General features: G+C 43.9%; 1 protein-coding gene across 3 annotated transcripts in view; it reads right to left on the bottom strand.

Annotated features, from left to right (window-relative positions):
• Positions 1 to 2,622: 2,622 nt before the first annotated feature.
• mllt10 (MLLT10 histone lysine methyltransferase DOT1L cofactor) overlaps positions 2,623 to 23,239 on the bottom strand; it is a 36,703-nt gene continuing 16,086 nt past the window's right edge. For 2 of the 3 annotated variants that reach the window (XM_072378073.1, XM_072378075.1), the window contains 14 exons: positions 21,916 to 22,014; positions 21,305 to 21,641; positions 20,366 to 20,584; positions 19,782 to 20,264; positions 13,982 to 14,142; positions 10,380 to 10,497; positions 7,721 to 7,796; positions 6,397 to 6,590; positions 5,629 to 5,778; positions 5,343 to 5,398; positions 4,805 to 5,106; positions 4,526 to 4,549; positions 4,177 to 4,267; positions 2,623 to 3,928 (listed from right to left, as the gene is read on the bottom strand). In XM_072378073.1, the coding sequence (XP_072234174.1) occupies positions 3,644 to 3,928; positions 4,177 to 4,267; positions 4,526 to 4,549; positions 4,805 to 5,106; positions 5,343 to 5,398; positions 5,629 to 5,778; positions 6,397 to 6,590; positions 7,721 to 7,796; positions 10,380 to 10,497; positions 13,982 to 14,142; positions 19,782 to 20,264; positions 20,366 to 20,584; positions 21,305 to 21,641; positions 21,916 to 22,014 (2,595 nt within the window). In that variant the 3' untranslated portion in view covers positions 2,623 to 3,643. The remainder of the gene's footprint in view (positions 3,929 to 4,176; positions 4,268 to 4,525; positions 4,550 to 4,804; positions 5,107 to 5,342; positions 5,399 to 5,628; positions 5,779 to 6,396; positions 6,591 to 7,720; positions 7,797 to 10,379; positions 10,498 to 13,981; positions 14,143 to 19,781; positions 20,265 to 20,365; positions 20,585 to 21,304; positions 21,642 to 21,915; positions 22,015 to 23,239) is intronic. The other variant, XM_072378074.1, reaches the window with a different exon arrangement.

Raw genomic sequence — 23,239 nt, 5'->3', positions numbered from 1 at the left:
ATATCTGTCCTACATTTGTCTAATCATCCGAGGCTTAACCCTCCTGCTGGCCTGCTATCTGCTCAGTCTGAGTGTGAGCTTAGCCATGTTTTTGACTTTGTGATCAGGCAACTGTTCGGGCAGCGCACAGGGGTCCTCCATCAGCTGTTAAGCCCTCCCACCCCTGTAGAGGGTCTCCTGAGAGAGGGTGGGGGGGGTCGGTTGTGATCGATGATGGACACAGTGGCTCTGCTCTGAGTGTGTGTGTGTGTGTGTGTGTGTGTGTGTGTGTCAGGCAGGGTGGAGCGGCTACTACAGGGAGTGGAGGGGAGGAAGCTCTGATGGTGGAGGCTTATAAAAGAGAAGGTGGAGGTAGGGAGGGGGTATGCTGTGTAAACACACTGGCTTTGATTGACAGGGCTGGGGGGTGGGGGGGTTAGCAAGTGCTTGAGTAAAGAGAAACGGGGGGTTTGCGTTGTTGAATGCAGGTTAGATTGCGTCTGTGTGTCTCTGTCTCTCTGTGTGTGTGTGTGTGTGTGTGTGTGTGTGTGTGTTTGTGTGCATTTTTTATTTGGGGGGGTGTTAAGGTTTTTGAGGGAGCAGAAGGAAAGTGAGTTTTTAATTACCAGGGCAGAGGCAGATGTAACAGAATGGTGCCCCCAACTCCACAAACACACACACGGTGTTTCTCAGCAGCTGGAAGTCATCAGCTTTCGAGAGAATGTGTGAGTGCGTTAGGACAGGAACCTTTTTCTTTTTTTTCAAAAATGCAGTTTTATTGTCACTATTATCCTTCCTCCTCCTGTCGTTTCTGAATGAAACCCATCCTGCTGCTGCAACTTCTTCCCATTTTCAGATCATGCATGGATGACATAAAGCAGGACGGCCATTACACCCCACGCTACCCCACCCCACATCTTATGACACAGAACTTCACAGCGGATGCACCCGAGTGACCTCTAACTGGAGAGAAAAAAAGTCCAAAAATCTATCAGAAACATTTTCAAAATTTGTTCCTCTTCACTTCATCAGTCATCATATGATCAAAGGAAAAGGGCAAAAAGCACCCCTTATGTTGTCAAGTATTTATTCCCAATAACGTAGTGGGTGTAAATAAGTTTATTTGGCAGGAATCAAAGCTGCAAATATGCACTTTTGTCTGTTTTAAGACCTGAGTTTAGAATGAGGTCATCCTATTCTGTCCACACAATGCAAGACGAGATGAAAGCAGACTTTCTCAGACTGAGTTACAGTTCTGTAACTGTTCATGGTGCATTAACCAGTCCAAGGATCAAACATATTGGGCATATAACGGTGTCTGTGTTTAAAAAAATGACCATTTTTCTTTCTAAATAATGAAAAATGAGATCTTCAAGTGAGTCTTTGTCAGATGAATATAAATATTTACAGAATGAAAAGTTTTAAATGGCATGACGAACACACAGTGCATCACAAACTACTTTTAGGACTTGACACAAACGCTGAACGCTTCTGTTACTTGATCCAGAGTGTTTCTTTATTTTTGTGATTTGAAATACCAAAATCAAATCCCCAACCCAATTATTTTCCACATGTACAAAAACCGACCCCAAACAAATGTGCGCACAGATGAAAACATGGTGCCCAGAGTATAAAATCATCAAGAAAATGGTGCAAAACTTAAAAAAAGAAACACAATGTCCCTGCACATATAAAAATAAATTAATACTTTTGTGTGTCCAGTCACTGTCAATCTTGTTTGTCTGGTCCTAAAGATTCACACGCACAAACTGAGGCTTCATTGGCTTTCCTTCACACCAGCACGGCCAATCACAATCACTTATGTACACCAACGGCCAATGAGAAACGTTTATGTACACTTAACGAGGTAAAAACTGTGCCACTGAACCCCCCCTGACACACTTCCTCCCCCCTAATAACAGCTATGTACACCCCCCACCCCCACCCGAATCAGCCATCTATTAAGTAGCTTCTAGCTTTCAAACACATGACACAGAGTAGAAGTCATTAGAAGGGTTTACAGCAAGATTAGACTGTATGAGGGAAAAAAAAAAAAACTGTACACAGTAGTACAAAATGATGTTAATTTGCAAAATCAGTGGGCTTTTAAAATATATTATCTTATGCCCATTACACAAAAACTCCAGATAAATAAAAAGCACAACATTAAGTTGCCTTTGATATTAAAGAACGCAGCAGAATATAATTTCCTAGTTTTATTAAAGAGACAGTACGCCCAGCCTGATGGACCAAGTGTTTTTCAGTAATCTGTTGCTTTAGCAATGCAGCTTAATCACCAGTGGAGTTGTGAAAAATTAGGTTGAGTGACAAGAGACTTAAAGGGAAAACAAAATCCTGCCTTCCTCCCTTAGGCCTCAGGCACTTGGGTTTGGACCCTGATTGGCCAGTCCTGACTGTGGTGGGTTTGTAAGTGGCCGCTGCGGTCGGCCTTTTAGGTCCTGATAGGCTGGTCCTGCTCGAGAGGTAGGTGCATCAGGGGGCTCAGTCAGGAAGATGGAGTTTCAATACTTCCGCTTGCCGACAACCGACTGAATGAGCTTTCTGAGTCTCTGCCGTGTGGATCAATGTATAATCTGAATGTTGACGTTGCCTTTGTTGTTGTCTTCTTTCTTCTTCTCCCCCCCCCTTTCTAACGTTCCACATTCCTCACTGAGCCCCCTGTATCTGGCCTGGAGAAGAGACAGTCGCAAGCAAGGCTTCTATGGTGACCATACGAGTCTTGGCTCACTGACATTAATGGATCTACACACAGAGCGAAGGAGACACGAGGAGAGAGAGGCAGCAGCGAGAACATGTGGGATTTTTCACAAGACTGACCCAGTATTCCCCCCGGGACTGCTGCGAGACAGATGTCAAACATACATCTGCTACTGTTCAGTGCTAGTCTAGGGGAACAGTAATTTTTTACTTATATATATATATATATATATATTCATTCATGTATTGCTGCTATTTTTCATTTCATGTCTGTGGTTCTGTGAATGCCAGCTTGAGTGTTGAATGAACAGCTCTGCTTAGCTGAGGCCCCTGAGAGTGAAACAGCAGAGAGACCAGACCATGACAGAAACAAGAGAAAGAAGAGAGAAAAAGCAAAGAAGAATCTGAACAATGACCGAGAGGAACGAGAAAACAATTAAAGCAATAGTTTCTGGGCAGCTGACCTGTTGGTCAGATACCAGTTAAGAGGACAAACACACCACGTGCTCTGGTGCTGCTTACTGACACTAACGCATACACACAGTCACTACCTGAAACATTAAATAAAAACCATGAACAACATCGGAGCCAGAGGCTGCACTAAAGGTAAAAAGTAAACAAAAAAAAAATGAAAACAAAAATCTATTTGGATCAAAATAAATAGACATTTACACAGAATCTGGGGTCAAGATTTTAACCAGAAAAAGCTGCAAAAACAAACCAAGCTCGGCCGACTACAGTGAGAGACTGACTGTAAGATGCAAAACGGCTTTAGTAGCGCACACCGCTGGAAAGAAAAGTCTACCAGGGTCACAGATTTCTCTCCCGTCAGTGTTCAAATCACTGAACTACAAAGCTGACCAACAGCCTGATCCCAAAACTCTGCATATTCATTCAACGGAAAAACAACAACAAAAACCAAATCAAATCAAAAGACTAAATGCCGTCATGTCTTCTCCTGCCCTGCGACGCCCACGGCTTTCTCTGCGAGCCGAGGCTTCTGCGCCCCCGAGCCGTGCGTGTCGGCGTGTGCGTGCTGCAGCGCCAGGAAGGGGTTGGCAGTGATGGTGCCTTGGCCCTGGCTCTGCGCGGCAGGCAGCAGGTTGTTGATGGGCAGCTGAGTAGAGGAGAGAGGGATGGAGGGAATCTGCGCAGAGGAGGAGAGGGACTGCAGCTGCTGGAGGTCCTGCTGCTGCTGCATCAGCTGGTAGAGCAACACCTGCTGCTGATCCTGAGAGGGAAGCCGAAACGAGGAGGAGGAGGAAGTGGCCAAAGACAAAGTGGAAGGTTTCAGACAAGAAGGGAAGAGACGTGAGAAAGAAAGGATGGAAAGAGGAACAAAAGTGCAATCATTACATCAATAATCCTGTTATTCAAACTACTGTCTGAAGAAAAGTTGTGGCTCGCTTTGTGCGTTTGTCTGACTGTGTAAAGCGGTGACTAATCACATGCCTGTAATGACTTGTGCGAGGGTCTTACCGCTGACGGGTGTGAGGACAGCAGCTGCTGGAGCTGATGCTGCTGCAGGAGGAGTCTCTGCTGCTCAGGCAACAGGCTGATCCGTGCAGCACTGACGAGACAAAACACACTCAGTCAGTGAAACACTGCCTGCACACTATCAGAGCTGAAGAAAGAAACAAGAGGAGACGGCAGAACGCAACAGACATGCAACAAAAGACGAATCAATAACTGCTAGGTTCATTGTAAAGGTCTTCATTTCACTTTTCATCAAGCAGCAAAACAAGATAAGGGAAATATGCACGACTCCAGCATCTGTCCACAAATGCAACAGAGCCGCAGGTTGATCTGCCGCAGACTCCTGTCTCACCTGTTCTTACTAGTTGCTGAGCTGCTAGAATCCAACACGGATGCAAGCGGACAGAAAAAGGAGAGGACCAAATAAAGTTCAGATTCATTCACTTATCCAACAGATGCCAAATCACAAAAATACGTTTCCAGACATTATGGATGATTCTGGTGCTTGGAGAAGTGAGCGAGGGGATGAAAGCGCTTAAACTGTCGACTGATTTGTTGGACTGAGCTATGTGACATCATGCTTTGGTCATTGTACCGCGTTAAATGGACGATGAAAGCAGCCGTTACGTACCTATTATTGATGGGCAGTGTGACGCCTGGAGCTGCTCCTGTAGTGTGTGTGAGAGGGCTGACGGTGCCTGCTGGCGTTTGAATCACGCCGTTCAGGGCTCCCACGATTCCCCCTATGCCCAGAGCATTCCCTGCACCCAGAGCGCCCATCAGCCCCGCCACGCCACCCAGCCCGGCCGCGGTAGCCCCCACAGTCGCAACCCCGTTGAGCGCTGGCTGAGGTGGGCTCTGGGAGACGGAGGACGGTGTGGAGAGCGAAGACGCAGAGCCGCTGCTGCTGTGGCCGCCACATGACGCAGTGTCCTGAGGGGCAGACAGACACAGATAATGGCAATTAATGACACCTCTGTTTTTATTAGGATTTAAAGTGCTCACCGCAGTTTGTCCTGTTTAGCATGTGACATAGACGCTTGTTTCAGTGGACCTTAACTAATACAGTCATTCCATGCATGTTACTGAGCCGTCTTTCTTAAATTGGGACTAATTATCTTTCGGTGCCGTGGAGGTTAAACTGAGACTGGGAATCTTTTAGTCCTTACTTGAGCTGCAGCAGGTAAAGACGAGTCAGTGGCTCCGAGCTGGGCTCCTTTGACTTCTGCAAAAATAAAGAAACGCAGGTTTAGATGTGTCTAAACACAGTCCGTGTCCATGAAATGAAAAACAAGCTTTCAAAGACATTTAATTGAAGTTTAAATCTATGAGTGAACGCTGCATAACTGCAGCACTAACTCTAGAAATGATTTGTACAGTGGACTTCACTTTGCCTTAAACCTTCACCTTGAGTTTTAGCTAAGTAAGTAAATATGTGTGCGTGTGTGCATATACCAGAGGAAACAGTTGTGGGGGTGAAAGGCACTGATAGCTGAGCGCTGAGAAGCTGCAGTCTCTCTTTCTTCATGGTCAGAGTTTTAATCTGCTCCTCCAGCCTTCTGTTCTCCTCCTGCAGCTGGTGGAGAGACTTCAACATCCCCACAACTAACAGAAGGGAGAGAAATGAGAGAGACGTTACAGACTGAAAGTCTCCTGATCAAAAACACGAGACGAAAACAGAGGATTTTAAAACTCAAAGAGGTATTAGTTACAGCTCGTGTTAATGCAATAATCTTTTCACAAATGAGAAATGACTGAACCTTCCTTGAGACAAATCATTACTTAAAACAAAACCATGTCAAGGCTGCACCTCCATACACCTAATGTTCAAAGAACCAGAGATTGATATGTTCCGCAGTGAGGTCAGAGGTCGACATCGGCTGAAGGACAACAAGGCGAGGCAAGGAGGAAGGTTAGTCGGGACTTTTAAACCAGACAGGTCCAGCTGAAGGACGGCCTTTCTAACAACTAGACTGCCATCACTTTACTTTTTCATTTTCTCTTTATTGATCCCCGAAGGGATGTTCAGATAAGCAGATAAGTGACTGACATCGACAGCTGTAACAATGAAAGATAAAGTGGCTGCAAAGAGGGAGCAAGGCAGCGCAACAGCTGGAGGGAATAAGAGGCAACAGATCAGTTGATTTGGCAGAAATGGGCAAAAAGGTAACGTGGAAATAAAGGTGTGGTGGTGTGTGTGTGTGTGTGTGTGTGTCGTCTCACCGTCTCCCTGTGCTCCCTGCTGCAGCAGGAAGCTCTGCCCTTCGTTCCACTGCCTCTCCAGGAGCTGCTCGATGCTGGTGGCCACCGGGGGCAGCGTCTCCCCGCCGCCTCCCCCAGCCCCTAGCAACCCCAGCCCAGGCCCCGGCAACGACCCCTGAGAGTCATAGCGGATCTGCAGGCCACCAATGGGAGAGCTGAATGAAGGGAAAGAGCAAGCATGGATAGAAAAGGAGAGATGGAGAGGTCAATAGGGAGATTAACGACCCAACATAAACGTCAGACAAACATAGACACTGCTGGCTATAAAACTACATCAATTTGTTGTTACAGTGGCCTCTAATGAAAAGAGGCCAGGCTTTCTGTCTGCGTGTGAGAGCCGGAGAAGAGAGAGAGGGAGAGAGAGAAAAAAAGAGGACATGCAACGGGGAGAGACAGACAGAAAGGCAAGTGCAGCGTCTCCATGTGATAAATCTTGGTGTGTGCTGAGACAATCTGTTGAGTGTGAAAGAGTGGAAATGAGGGCCAGCAGGAGAAAGCAGAAAAGACAGAAACAGAAGTGCACAATGTGGAGGAAAAAGTGCACTTTTGAAAAATAAATAAATAAATAAATCATAGAAAAAAGTACTTTGAAAAGTCACTGACATGGAAATTTAAAAGCAGAAGCACAATAGAAATTAATTCATACACCAAGAGTCAGCATCAAAGTGTTACCATTTAAAAGATGCTTTTAGCATATTTTACAAACATTTATGTCAGCCATGAATTATCTAACTAAAATAAAAGGTAAAAAAAATTACAATTTTAATGACAAACGTTACCATCATCATCAAGTCAAATCATGTATTCCACACCGAAGAGAAACAAACTGCAAAAAATGTATCTGTGAGATCCCATCCTCAAAGATCCATGCAAATAATTTCCAACTGGAGACGATGCAGTAAATCATCAAGTTTTCTGTCCACGAGAAATTTAACCCCAAAAAAAAACAAACAAAAAAAAAAGAATATATCTAACTGGACTTGAAGGATGGTTACCCCCGTCAAAAACACACGTTATCGTTGGCTGAGAGAACGAGGATTGCCTGTAGGGCTAAAAGCGAAAGAGAGAATGTGTGTGTGTGTGTGTGTGTGTGTGAGAGGAAGAGAGGAGAGACGAGGGGCCAGCAAAGGGAAAAGCAGCAAAAGGGGGGATGGGTGAAGCTGGGAGGGGGGGGCAGTGAGGAATGTAAATGGTAAAGGAGGGGTGGGAGGGCATGTGAGAGAGAGCGTGTGTGTGTGTGTGTGTGTGTGTGTGTGTGTGTGTGTGTGTGTGTGTGTGCACTCACCGCGGGGTGGTCTTGGGAGAAGCTCTTATGGAGAAGCCCTGAGATCCGCCGCCGCCGCCGTCTCCCACCTCCTGATCTGCACACACAAGAAAATCAATTGGACATCTAAGGATACGAGACGGCCGCTGAAGTTCCAGGCAATTTATGCAAAAGATTTCAGGTGGTTTTTCAAAATCAAAATCATTTCTTCTCCTGGTCAAACCTCCGTCACCTGACCCCCTGCTCTCTGCGTTTTGATACAGCTGAACTCACCGTTTAGTTGTTCTGATTTACACGTTTCTCTTATCAGGCTCATTTAGTTGTCAATATGACCACTGCTTCACTTTTGCACTATGATCTTGTTAAAAAAAGGAATCATTAAATACCACGCTGACAAAAGTTGTCCGATAGTTAAAACATAAAGGAGAGATGAGCGTTTATTGATCACCTGGAGGCGAATGAGGCAAACTCGGCTTGATTAGCAACTCCTGATATATGGCCATGGGTTAAAATGCCCCAAAAAAAGATGTCCTCTTAACCCAAATGTTGGAAACAATCAGTCCCCTTTAACAGCTCAAACTTGTTAAGCACCACATTTGCAAATGTTATGACAATCTTCAGTTGATGGCGTCTCAAAACTGTGATGAAAAGCAACAAATTCACTTTGATCACAGCTGTAAAACACGCTCAGACACAATGGAATTACATCAACTGACAGACTCATTTAGGAGTGATGGTGCCCAGTAAATGCTCACTTTGGTCATACAAAGGACTGTGGTAGGTCAGTGGACTGAGTGCACTTTACAAATATCACTAATATTTCTGCTCCACATGTCGGTCAGTCTGCGAGAGGTAAATTTGACTTCCACTTCTCCCTCGACGAGGCTTGCAGCGTTATTTTCTAAAAGCTCTGTTTAGCTCATCCACACTTTCACACACAATCACCGTTTCTGGATGGCAAAAACAAGAGGAATCATAATATATTCAGGTTTCACCGTTTTCCTGCCCAACCTGCATTAAAAATGTACTCTAATCCTTATTAAAGTACATTTATTACCTCCCAACCTCTTCCTTTCTCTTCATCTCTGTCACACACACACACAAGAGTCTTCATTCAAACTGCATGTGCTTCCCTCTCTACCTTCTGTGAGTCTCCACCTCTCCTCCCTCTGGGCCCCTAGCCAGACGCTTCTTTTCATTTTCCTCAGTGAGAGTAATGAATCACACATGCACACACACTTTTGCATTTACACACTCACACAAACTCCCTTCTACTTAAGACAGTCAATCCCAGCTTTTACCCCCACCAGGTTGCCACTCTAGTCTCTCGCTCCCTTCTTTTTCATGTCGTAACCCTTTCCATCCTGGCACCTCCCTCCAGACGGTCAAAAGCAAAGAGAAAAGGCTGCCAAAGTAAACAGGCTACATGCATACAAACACACACACGCACACAAACACCTTGCATGTTTAAGTTTGCATGATTCTTTACTAGCTGACAAAGAAAACTTCGGTGTCACAGCACACATGCTTCACATGAGGCTGCTGCCACATGGTTTTTCATTACTGGTTGTAGCTGGAGTGACGAACATATTGATTGATGGGTCCATCAACTCAGGATAAATCTGAAACCATCTCAATCATCAATTAACCATTTCCATTTCCAAAATAAAATGACTTTAATGTCTAAGCTGATCTTCCGGTGTTTTGTGCCTGAACAGGTCATTTAGGGCACACAGGCATGAGTGTCCTTCATCGATTTATCAACAAAATAACTGGTAGATTGACTCTTAATGATATTTAAGATGTTTAATAATCCCTACATAAGAGAAACGGCAAAAGTTTGCCATTGCTACCACAAACTGTTACCATACTATGACATGAATATAAAATGAATGATGACTAATTTCAAATAAGTAATTAGCAGACCAATCTTTACTCTGTCTGAGCTCACATTTATCCAGAATAAAGCGAAATGTCGATATTTTACAAAAACAAAGTTTACACACTATGGGTGAACAATTCATACAGATCAAACACTTGTTTTTCAGGAAATAGACGAAGCTTTGTGGTGCCTCCACACAGAAACTGCTTAGTCTCCATCTATGCACCCCCCCCCCCCCCCCCCCCCCCCCCACACACACACACAAACACACAAAAACAGACAGGCCTGTGCCCCCCCCCGACATTCAGCTTGATTAGTGAGCTGACCTGCAGGTCAGAGAGGATCTGGCTCTGATGACTGCTGACCGGCAGCAGGAACCACTTCCTCATCTCCGCTTTATGTCTCTTCCTCTCATTTCTCTTGCCTCTCTGCTCTCTGGCCAACCAGATGTCTTGCATCAGGAAGTGCCAACTTATGATTGCTAAAGCCACCCCCCCCCCCCCCTAACCATCAGACAGCATCAGGCTAACTCTGTTATACAGCAGGAGCCCCTGAAGAATCCACTCTTCTTCTCTCTCTCTCTCACACACACACACACACACACACACCTTACACACAGTGTGTGAATGAAGAAGACAGTAAGGGGAACGAGTGAGCTGTGCGACTGGAGCTGAGTGGGAGGGGCTTACAGCTATCACTGACCCTTGACCTCTCTGTGGGATCAAGGGGGGTGTGACTCATCCATTATCTTCTTCTCTTTCACACACACACACTGCCACATTAGGTATGTTGCCGTACCTGCTGGCGAGGCCTCTGACTGAGCGATGAGCGCTGCCATGGTCGAGTTGGGGTTGAGCCTGTTGCCGAACATGTGTGGGGGGGCCAGGTTGAAGACAGAGCCTGGCAGACCGCTCACCTGAGGAACACAAACGGAGAAGAAGACGGATGAAGCTGCGGTTTGCAATCTTTGTTACATTCACTTAAATAGGTTTAGTTTCAGTGAGAAACACATGATTACATCATCGTATCTGTGTGACCGATGCCCCAACAAACAGTTTTGCCAAATGATTAAAATAAAATAATAAATGTGGATTTGAAGGAGAATTTCAAAAGAAATTTTTTTTTTTGATTGAAAAACTAAATAAATGTCACAGAGATTTCAGAATTTACTCTTCCAATGAGTCACCAGGATTATGAGTGAGTCGATTTTTCTTTTTCTGTTAAATGTTGGATTTCTAAAATGTAAAATGACAGTTGGTGTAATATGGCCATTCTTAATTTCATAGAGCCAAATGCCACAAAATACAAATTTATTGAATTTCCAAAAATCCAAAAATAGGAAAAAGCAAATATAATCAGAATCAGAATATTTGTCGACTCATTTTCTGTGGATTTTACATTTGATTTATGGGCACTACAACTGTTGAATAGCAAAAAAGCACCATGATCAATGCGGGAGGGGGATTTTGTAGCTACTTAACTAATATTAAAAAGGCAGAAGTGTTCCTTTGCGCCATTATTTTAGAGTGCAAATCAGATATTTATTATTCACTTAACATGTCCAAAGAGAGTGATCCGATCACTCTGGTCTGACAGCTTTGAGCTCTACAACTGATTCTCCTTTGTCACAAAACACCTTCGTGTAATCTAGTGTTAGTGAAGCTTATTTAGAAAAAGAAAATTAATATCCAAACGGGGACTGACAACACTTTACCATCATTTATGTACTTAAAAAAAAAACTAAAAAAAACACAAGAGTATATTATGAACTCACAGCTCATTATGCTGTTCCACACACACACACACACACACACACACACACAGGGCCTCGGCACCCCGACAGTATGCTGACATGCTGACAAAGTGTTTCTGATGCATAGAGTTTAATCCAATTAAGGCATTTCCCAAATAAGGGCTGTGGTGTGAAGGGTGGGGTGGAGTGAGAGGGAGGATAGTAAGGGTGGAGCATCAGGAGGGGAATCAGCTCCAACCAAGAGAACAAAATGGCTGACTGTTAAATGCTGAAGAAAAATACTGTGACCGAAACACATGACTCTGTAGAAAACTGGTTTGAGTCTGTGAGCTCGATAGCTTAAAGAAGTGTGCGTTATTTCTTGTTAGGCTGAACATGTGAAAGGACTTTTTGTTTTGTCCAAGGAAACGGAGGTAGTTCTGACTAAAACACCATTTCAGCTGTGTTACCATGAAACACAAAATGATCCAACCCAACGCGTCTGAGCAGGTCTAAAAAACCCTGGAGCTCATCTGTGAATGTGTCCGCCAACTTTACGAGTTGCTCGTCTACATCCTGAGGGAGCTGTGATAACAATAAGAAAATAGAAAAATAAATAATGAGGACATGATACAAATTCGTAAACTTGGGGTGGGCTTAAAATACCAAAAATCGGAAAATGACTCAAAATTCCCACCCTCGCTCGATATCATATTGAAAGGAGAAATCCGTTTCCGCTGTCTATTTTCTCCCGCTCTGAAATGACTTGAGATTTCTTTCGACACCCCTCCTCCCCTCAGTGCCATAATCCTGCCCCCTTTCCCATCAACATTCATTTTTCATTTACATTCATTTTTCATTAAAGTCTCTCTCACTCTCTTTTTTTTCCTGTCCTGGGCTGATAGCCAATAACAGTAGGCCAAGAGTCTGCGAGCAGACTGAAAATAGCAAATGGTCTCTGTCTTTCTATCTCACACACACACACACACACACACATACAGAGGGAAGCCTCTTGTTGGCATCCTTCTGTAGTTGTATAATTTCTGTAGACTCAATTCAAAGTCTGTGTGTGTCCCAGATGCCCAGAGGCCAGCATCTCACTTTACAAACTAACACACAGTTTAAAAAAATTCTAAGGGAAAACCAATTCTTACTCTCTTTAAGTCACCCTCTCTCTCTCTCTCACACACACACACACCTCATGTCCTCTATAATACGCGACTGAGAAGAGAGAGGCAGAGCCACATGAAGGCCATGCCGGCAAATCCGAGGCATGAGTGCCCCCCCCCCCCCCCCCCCCCCTCCCCGTACGCACACAGAGACACACACACAGTCACAGCGACCCCTCCCTACCACCATCTATCTCTCCATCCCTACTGTGGTGCTTGTCAGATGTCATTACATCACAGGACAACGAAGGGGGAAAAGAGAAATGGAGGGGGACAGAGAGGAGGAAGGTCGGGGGTGAGAGAAAGTGTGTGTGTGTGTGTGTGTGAGAAAGAAAGCAAAAAAGAGATGGCGAGTGGACACGAAAGAAAAATGGAGATGGGTGGACAGAGACAGAGCACAGTGTTTGGGGAGGTTTTAAAACAGTGGACACTTGGGTCAGGGATGGAGTTTGAGTTTTTTTTTTCTTTTCTTTTGGTTGATCACATTGGACTTAATGGCCTAGAAACTATATATAAGCTTAGATAAGCTGGTGGTACACACCAGATATATACAGCTCCTCTGAAGAAAAGCAGAAAATTAAGGTCTTTGGTAATTGCTTCAAAGTGGTTAAACTACTGCTTTTATATGAGTTTTTTATTATTGCCAGGACTATATCAGGACTATAAAATAAAAAATTCTCCAACTTTCCAACAAAGGATGACTTTTCCTCAAACGTGCAGCCTTGATTCCATCTACGCTTTGAGACGTGTTGTTCAGTGAATGAGCAATTTCACAGCCTGGTCCATTTGTGCTTTCCTCAAATACTCTCCAGGTTAAGTGACATGACAGAAAACATAATAAAGGTACGCATTTACAATAAAACACAGCCTTGGCGGGTTCTCCGACGCTTAATTAGCCTGGAATGTGCAAGCCTATAAAAACGATTTTTGCCAATATTCCTCTCTGTCACGTTTTCCTTTAAAATTCCTGAACGTTTCCAAAAATTTTAACAGAACTGAATCACACAGGCTTCTATGAAGTGTTTACATAACAAAACAAAGATTCATTATTGTGTTTTCAATAAACCAGGACGACCCTCTAAAGGTGCACACCCAACCATCAGCTACAGAAAACACACTCCATGCAAGGTCAGCGCACACGCGATCCACAGATAATTAATGTGTGGTGGATTAATAATGGTGCTGAGAGATCTGGTGCGGAAGATGTTTAATTAGTGTGCTTTGGTTTATTTGTGTTCCCGCAATTTCTCTGCACTTGAGCTCAAAGATGTGGGAAATGTGGGCGAGCTGACAGACTCAGAGGCTGCTGAATGAAGACAGAAGTGTGTATATGTTTGCTTTCATGAAACAAAAAAAAAAAAAAAGAAAAGAAAAAAAGAGAGAGAGAGAGAGAGAGGTGGATTGTGTGCGTCGCTGTGGGTGTCGTGTGTTTCTTCATGCGTGCGAGAGCGAGGAGGGGCGCTCAGAGTTTCCAGCGCATGTTGCGTGTTACGACTCACGTGTGCGGAGGCTGTGCTGCTCAGCGGTGCGGTGGCGGTGAATGGAGAGGGCGGGGCTAGAGAAGGCGTGGGCTGCTGTTGCTGTGACAACTCCGAGCTCGCTCCGCCCATGGCGACGGCTCCCGCCCCGGATGATGACCCATCGGCAACAGAGAAGACACCTGTGGAGAGATGAACATTAATGGCATTAATTTCAGCCTCTTATGACAGCAGAAAATGTGACACCCATCATTTTTTTAGAAAAAAAATTAAAAAAATCAGGCGCGACCGTTGACTCCTCGAGGGCTTTTATGATGATTGAAAACAGAACAGAGTGTAGCCGTCATTAAAGTTATTAGGAACACCTGTGCTTTTCCAAGCTACGACAAGTCACAGAGTCTGCATCAGAGTCACTGATGCGGCTGTAAAATGTTCATGAGCCCTGCTGTTTGGCACATACATTCTTTGTAAAACGTGAGCTGCACCACTCCAGCCTTGCATGACGTGTTTAAGCACACTGGAACTGTGTGGCATCTTTTAAAAAAAAAAACAGTCAAAAATATTACCCCACAATGCACAGAAATACCGATCATGTGAGAAACGCTAACAGGCAAATGGCGGTTTAGAGGCATGACTGTTGAACAAAGATTAAAGGAGGATCCGATAGACTCACTAGCGTTTGTATAAATGATGAAAAATGATGAAAAAAAAAAAAGGTTATTTAAATTTACCTACATACACATAAAGCGCCATTCTCTTATATCTGCCCTCTCCCACTTCCATCTTTCCTTCCTCCCCTCACACACCCCTGTGCTCGCCCACTAACTAGGGATAAGCCCTGCCCCTGCCCCCCTTTGACCCCAGCAGAGGAAAAGGGGGGGAGGGCCCCTCAGCCCCACAAAAGCCTGAATGGCCCAGGGCAGCACGCATTCACTGGGGGAACAAGAGATCTTTGTGCCAGGAGGGGAGGGGTGGAGGGAGGGAGAGGGCAATAGATACGAACACTACATGGGTCGACATACTATTTATAACGCTTTGCAATATGCACCAGAAAAATTGATACCCAAAGCGGGGCTGCTGAGGCTCAGGGGGGGCAAGTGATCCTGCAAGGTTTTCAGCAGCTGGATGAGAAGCCAAACCAACAATTTATCGAGAGTTTAGCAAATTCTTTAGATTAAATGGGTTACACACAAAGGGATGATTGAAAAAAATATGTAGGGCTTGGAATATACTGGAGGGGGAAAAAAAGACATATTACAGGATTTAAATTCCATTGGAAAACACAGCAGAACGAATGTTAATTACCGTATAACAGGTTACTCCAGTATTCACTTTTTTTTTTTTTTTTTGCTGATGACGAAACAGCAAGAAATTATCAGAATGTTTTTGTTTGTTTTAGCAGAAAATTACGATTTAATAAAAAAATATTAACGCCGTAATTATGAAAATGTTAGCATTGTTTGTAACATTTAAGGTTTTATCACACCATCCTCATTTATTTTGAAGTGTGAAGGTAAAAACCTGCTTGTTGCAAATGGGGGGGGGGGGGGGGGTGTTGGGGAGGATTACATGCTTTTACGTTAAAGAATCAAATTAACTGAAGGATGTGAGTAAGTTTGAATGACAACAGGGTTGTTTTTCATGGTGAAGGACTGCTATCTAACGAGTGAAGTCTGTTTGTCTTTGCATCAATTTAAAAATCCTCAGATGGGCACTTTACAAAATCTAAAATGTTTGTCTTTCATTACTCTACAATAACAGAAGAAGAACAAAAAAAAAAGACCATTAGCAAACACACACACACACACCTCTAACACACAAGCCTGAGCTTGTAAAACCTATAACCTATTTGTATGATCAATACTGTTAAGCCCCTGAAGCACAACAGCCTCCATTACCAAACCCTCTTCCTTTTCCCTTCCTGCTCGATATGCCTGTAAGCTTAAAAAATATCCAACTTTATTGGCTCAAGCTGGTATTATCCTAAGAAGGAATCTAAGATGTCTATTTAGGGAAGGTTCGGTCCAATCTAAAACAAAACAAAGGCACTGTATCACAATCCTCCGTTCACTAATCAAATAAGTGTTTTGACAGCAAACTTGCTGCAAAATGTACTGAAGAAGACAATTTCTTTCTTTCTTTTTTCTTTTTAAGGTAGCAGGATGATGCTGAATACTTTGCAGCTCAAACTTTGCCACAACAGAGGACAGTCGTGTAATCGTGGTTCCAAAAAGAGTGTGGAAACAAACACCGACAGCACAAAGACTTTTGTTATTCGGGAGAATTTTCTACCACTTAAGATAAACAGAAGAGAATTTAGAGCCAAAATGTGGGGGGGGGGGGCACTATAAGTGTGTGTGTGTGTCAGCTGCCGTACTGTTTGTGGTTTTGCAATAGACTGATAAAGTCCTGTCAGTTACACACTCAACATCAGTGTAGGACAGAAATATAAGAATTGCAGCCCCTCAAAAAAAAAAGAAGCTTTTAAATGAGGGAAAAAAAACAAACGTTACTGTAAATTGAAAGTAAAACATTCCTTATTTCACGTATATGTTGTGCATTTTTTTAAATGTACATGAAAGAGTTAAACTTTCTAATGAGCTGTTTTGTTGGAGGTGTTATGTATACTCTGTGTGTGTGTGTGTGTGTGTGTGTGTGTGTGTGTGTGTGTGTGCGCGCGCCTTTATTTCCAACCAAACTTTCAACATTCTTTGTTTTGGATGGACCTTCTGTCTCCCTGACGTATTTGGGGGCTTGACCCACTGCACTGCCGCCTCAAAAAAAACAAACAAAAAGTTTCACATTAACAGAACAAAAAAAAAAAAGGGGGGCTTTTTATTTATTTGATTTATTTTGGGGGTCAAAATATTTCTATTGTTCCACCTCTTCTTCAGCGGTCATATAGTTTACTGACCACGGAAAATCTGCAAACTCTGCAAAACGACTAAGTGCATAAAGGAGAAACACAGGTCTTATATTCTCAGCTTAGTGTTTGATTCGATATTCAAAGTAAATCCTGTTTACAGAACATCCAGCTTATTTTTACAACCTCCCCTCACATGTGCTTTGCATAAGCAACACGAGTCCAAGCTGCTGATAATTATGAGTAGATTTACTGGGATTAAGTCACACAGTTAAATATGTGATCACATGAATTAGCTAATAAATAGACAAATGCACCGCAAAAAGCATCTTCCTCTTCTTGTTTGCGTTCTCATCTTTCAAACTCTTTAACACCAGCTGCCCTGAATAAATCCACCTCCACCCAACATCTTTCCTCCCCCATACCAAACCGTGCTCGTCCGTCCCATCAGTGACCCCATGGCCATCAAACATTAACCTAACCAAAATCTAACCCCCTGCTTCTCCCCATCCACCAACAACATATCTATCAGGAAAGCAATCCATCCATCAGCTCAGTGGAGTCAGCAGAAAGGATAGAGGGGAGAGATAAATGCCAGGATCTTCCCCATTACTGCCTCTCATTAACCCCTGGCTAAATGTTTACAGTAGGAAGAAGAACACATGATTATCTTTGTGTCCCACACAAAAGCACACATATATATGATGCGTGACTGTACATTACCGCCACTATTTGCCCCAGTCTTTTTTCCAACAGCTGTGGTCTAAAACAGCTCCACTGCTGCAGGAGAAGCAGAAAAAAACCCGAGGTGGACGTATATTCACAAACAAAATGACCCTCAACCAACATTTTTTAATTAAAAACACACTCACTTCTCCTATCTGACCCACTAACTCCTGACAAATACTTCTAAATTCCAAACTGTCAGCTAAACATACAGTTGAAAGCACTACAGAAGATGAATACTAACAGACATTTTTAAGTCTGTAATTACGACGCATTATGCAATAAGTGATGAGCTTTAACGCTCCTCCGTTTTAAAAAAAGCTTTACATGCTGTGACAATGTTGATTAAAAGCTAAATGCAGTAACTTACAAGTTATTTAAACCCTCTATTTCATCAAAAACAACATAGCAAATATCGAATGTCTTTGTCTTCTTTTTTTAGTGTTATTTTGAAATTTGACACCAGGAAAAAAAAGCGGAATCGCACAACTTTTCAGGTTATTCAATAACACTATCGGATTTGTATATAAAAAAAGAACATCCAGGAAATGCTCAGACACTATTTGGTTAAAAAAAAGTCCCATATGTGTTTGGAGAGGCCTTCTGAGAACCATCGTAAGGCAACAATTTGTTGCCACATTCACAGATGCTAGTATAAACCTGACCGTGTAAAAAAAAAAAAAAAAAGGGGGGAAAAAAGAGGAAGAAATTTAGAAAAAATTTACTTTCGGAGGCTAAAAAGGAAATCAAAGCAAATGGTCTCCTCAGTTTTCTTAAAGAAAAGTGAGGTTTAACTTATTTTTGTCACGCTGCTGACATCAAATCCAACATGAACACATATTTCCCAAAAAAAACAACATCATTTTCCCATATTCAACTTTACTATAAATCTTACTTGTGCCATTTTAAATTAAATATACGCTTTTAATGATTTGCAAATGATCATATTCAGCCCCCCCACCCCAACTTCTTTGACTACGATGGTGTATACTGTAATGAAATTAGTCTCAGAAACATATAAAACAAAAGTGATACGAATGCAAGAAAATATAGGCTAATGGCAATAAATCTATTATACAACAGCACAAACCCTCACATGCAAACAAAGACTACTTTGCCAATTAAACTACGAATGTTACGTAAATCATGTGGCGCCTTCTTACACATTCTTTTAAAATTGCAATAAATTTACGATTAAAGCTTACGTAGCAACCTTTGAACACGTCTTCACCTTATCAACTATAGTGCTTTGAGGAAAACCAACATCATTTCAGCTGATTTTTGGCCTTCAGTGGATGCTCCAATCAAATCCATCAGTGCTAAGTGGTACTGTCTACTATCATTTTATTGCTATTGGGGGTTAAAAGCAAGGGTCATGTAACACTTGAAAACGAAAGCGTTGCTGAAAATGAATTATGATTTTGGAACAGGGGGTCATTATAAACAGACTACATAACAGATGAAGACTCACTAGGACCTCGGGTCATACCAACAACCAGTGGAGAGGAGGCTCATCTGCAGTATCTTCTTACATTACAACGAGCATGTACACATCATGTTTATAAACGCACTGCATATGCATTCGTTTTGATGCAAATATACTATCTCCAGCTGCATAAGGTGTCAGCAGATGAGCAGAATGCAGGTGCGAGAGCAGCTGAAAGCCGAAGGGGAGCGGCAAAAAGGTGACGATTCAGGAAGGAAGGGGAGATGTGAAAAGTGTGAACTGTACAGAGCCACTTCCATAAGTGTAAGGGAACTCCAAATCATTAAGACAGTTGCCAAGCAACTGAACACAATGAAAAAACACACAGACCCCATCCACCTGTGTGAATAAGACCCACACTATGACTAGATCTTTTCACATGTGACTCTCAAGCTGGGACTGGAGCGCCTTCGATGTGCATCGGTGTCATTTGTTAAAGTACACAGGGGTGGGGGGTGGGGGTGGGGGGGGGGGTGCGGATGAGTTGATCTGCCACTGGCACACCTCTGGCACTGAGAAACTAAGAAACAGGATCTGAAGAACAGTGACTGCAACCACAAAGCCACACGTGAACAACTTGCCTCGTGATCAGTGTAATGAAACTGAGCACGATGAGCTCTTACTGGTCCTAACTGACAATTCTGGAAATGATTCAGCTCAGTTCCTCATTAACTGCCAAAGTATTTTCCCAAACACTAGCGATTTGTGAAGCATTGCTATGTTCTATGTTTCTGCGTCCTCCTCACCTGAGCCAGTGGTCGTGGAGCTGCTGTTGCTCTGCAGACTTCCATTCCTGAGGAGTGACGGGGACTTTTGAATCCCACCACCGACGCCCATGACCCCCAGCCCCCTTTCTCCTCCTCCTCCCATTCCCACTCCTAATCCACTGCTGGAGACTAAGCCCGGCCGGCCTGAGAGCGCAGAGGATGAAGACGAGGAGGAGGAGGCCGCAGTGGAGGAGGAGGTGCTGGCTGTGGATGAAGTGGGGAGAGTCAGGGATGGAGCTGGCTCAGAGGGCTTCACATCTGTGGTAAAGCAAGGTCCAAATCTGTTTCGCCAGTTGCCCTTTTTTTTCTTCTTCATCCCGTCTTCCGCTCCTACAGCAGCTGCTCCCCCAATCCCCAGTCCTGAGCTGGAGGGCTGAGGCCGTTTGTAGCCAGTGGACCCAACAAGTCCTGTTGTCTCACTCACTGTGTGACTGTGGGAATTGTCATACAGCTTTCCACCCACTAAAATGATGAAGAGCAGAGCCGAATTGAATTCATAAAATAAACCATTAGTTTAATGAGATGAAAAAAATAAGTTAGAGGCAATAAAATAAATGCGGTACCTGCAGAAGCTGCAGTAGCAGACATAAGAGAACCAAAGAGAGTTGCAGTTCCTTCTGAAGCTCCACCCTCTGAGCTTGGTTTTACAAGGCAGCTGCTGAAAGATGGCGGCGAGGAGAAAGTAGTTCCACCACCAGGACGCAACGATGACTCTGAGAAACTTAAGAAGTCTGAAGAGGAAGGGACAGAGGGCGTCTTGCTGGCACTGGTCAACAGCAGGCCTGGAAGAAAAGACAAGATGGAAAATGGAAACAATGACAAAGAGTGAGGACAGACAGGTGAAGTTAAAAAGGAACAAGCACAGAGGCGAGGAGGCAAAAGGGGGTGATAATGAGAAGAGGAGAGAAATCACAATGAGTAAACAGATATTAAAGCCGTGAAACCTTCCACAATACTCTTTCGGGAGATACAAAATAACTAAAATAGACATTTTATCTTCCCTTGCGCTCAATCTACTGAATAGTCAGTCCTTCAGCTTCTTATCATCTAGTCCAATGTATCACAGAAAGTGTCTAACCAAACAGGGGTTTCAGAGTTTCAATGTCACAAGACACAAGAGTTCAATGTGAACACTGTCTCCCTTCAGACCTCGACCTCCCTGCATGTTGTCTCTGCCTGTGTTTGTCTGTTTCCCAGACAGGGCCCCAGATTACAGGAGCCAGAGGCCAGTCGAGACAAAACAGCGTTATCACAGCTACGCACACAAAAGTCTGGTGCTTGAGCAAAAATCCCGTCAATGACACTGCACTTCTGTATACATCCACATAACACATGAATCCCAAGCTTTTTTGTCTTAATCACATTGCTGTACTTGCAGTTTTGGATGGGCACAGTGGTAACAGGGGTGACTTTTCACTGCATTTCCATTTCTCTAACTGCAGGTTTAATTCCCAGAGGTGGGAAGAATTAACATACAGGCCCATGTGCTGCCATCAATTCACCTTGATGGAAAGGCCCCGTGGAAGCAGAGGCAGATGTAGAGGAGGTTGCCATGGTGACCACGGCGGAGGAAAGGGGTTTCCCTGAGGAGGTGAGAGACTTGCGGCCGCCCCTCTGTCCCACAGCATGACCCCCACCGCTGTTCTTCTTGTTTTTCACCTCAGTAGCAGCCTTGGCCGTGTCTGCAGCCAAGGCTTCCTTGGAACCGCTGCCAGGGTGAGCAGATGAAACTTCCTGAAAGTTGGCAGTGGTGAAACGGGCGGTGTTGTCGTCCAATCTCTTCTGCAAGGATGCCGGAAGAGCGGTGACGCCTCCCCCTGGGTTGCCGCTGTTGTAGCTCTGGGGTGGGAATGTGAGAAGGGAGGGATGACAACGAAAATAAGTGAAGATTAAAAGCAATGGGAGTACAGGGACCACGGGATGCACCGGAACGAGGGAGGAAAATTATCAAAACACCAGCAGTTTGGGTGAGATGGCGAAAAAAAAAGGGAGGAAGGTCAGAGGGAGGACGGGATGTAAGAGGGATACAGAAAATCATCAAAGGTGTATCACTGTTAAAGGAAAAAAAGAAAGAAACCCTCAACTTGCCACTAATGCTGTATAGCACCCTCACCTTGTCTGGGACCATGATGTTTGGAAGGATGAGCGAGGGCGACATGTCCAGTGAGGTTTTCTTGTGTTTTGGTTTGTGCCTGTCCCGCTCCTTGTGTTTCTGAACATGCAGAGTAAATAAAAAACAAAAAAAACAACGAAAAACAGATGAACGAAGCCGTTTTAACATGAGTGAACGGAGGAGAGGAGTAAAAACTAACGGACGTACTGGAGAGATATTGAACATGACAAGAAGAAAAGCTGAACATGAAGACATTCAGGAACCATGTGCTCAAGTATTGTGGGGAAGATAACAACCACAAAGATGTCAAAATCAAAAGAAACTATGGTCTGAGTTATCGGACTACAAGCACAGAAAAGAGTATGTGTCTATTTGATTGAGGAGAAGAAAGAAAGAGGGAACGCTGCATTTCAAAGGCTCACTCTGAGATTAAAGCCTGTAGGTCCACAAAAACAAAGAGAGTAATGGAAGAGAGAAAGGGGCAGGGAAAACAGGAATTTAGCATTCTGCTGTATAGAGAAGAGTGCATCTAAGTGCCCTGTGCTGAAGCACTCAGGGTCTTGTCATTTCATCCAATCATATCGCTCCACTAGGACCATCAAAGCTCAATTTACACCCTCGCCATCTTACACACACACACACACACACACACAGCCACCCTCCTCTCTCTCACCCGAGGTGGTGAATGGGTGCCAGCGCATTTACACCTCACATGTACGCCCCGCACTCTGACACCTCCCTACATATGTGTGGCGAGCAGGCAGGTGCGCTCGCTCTTTAAATGCACACTTGCAGTCTCACACGCTCGGAAATTGGTGGTGAAAATATGCAATGATCTCGAAAGACTACATGAGACTCGACATGCTTGTGATGTTCAGTGTCATGACAGCTACGAAACGCCAAAAAAAGAAAAAGGCCCCTCCCTCCTTTTCCCCCTTGGGGTATTGTTGAGGACTGATAGCATGGAGGCTTGCGACAGTTTAGCCAGACTTCCTCTATGAGTGGCAGTTAACAGACACCAACAGCCAAATCAGGTGAAAGCAGCACCGCTGTGTCCTCTCTGCACACTGGCTTCTGTCAATGCTACCATGCTGGAGTTAAGAGTTATGTATGCAGGTCTAATTCTGGTGATGCATCCAATCTTAAGATACACAACAGCAGTTATCTGTGGTGAAACCATTTTTACACCAATTTTAAGCAGATTCACCTGCCAAAACAAGTCTATTAAATCCTTTCCCATTGCAAGTAGAAGTGGCTTTACCCACATATTCACAGTAACTACCATTTGCTCAGTTAGCCTGCAGGACAGTTCACCTATATTCCC

The sequence above is a fragment of the Leuresthes tenuis genome, unplaced genomic scaffold, assembly GCF_036924035.1.
Source record: "Leuresthes tenuis unplaced genomic scaffold, fLeuTen1.0.hap1 SCAF_24, whole genome shotgun sequence".
Taxonomy (NCBI): Eukaryota; Metazoa; Chordata; class Actinopteri; order Atheriniformes; family Atherinopsidae; genus Leuresthes; species Leuresthes tenuis.
The sequence above is the reverse complement of the archived record's forward strand: the minus strand, read 5'-3'. Positions and strand labels throughout refer to the sequence as shown.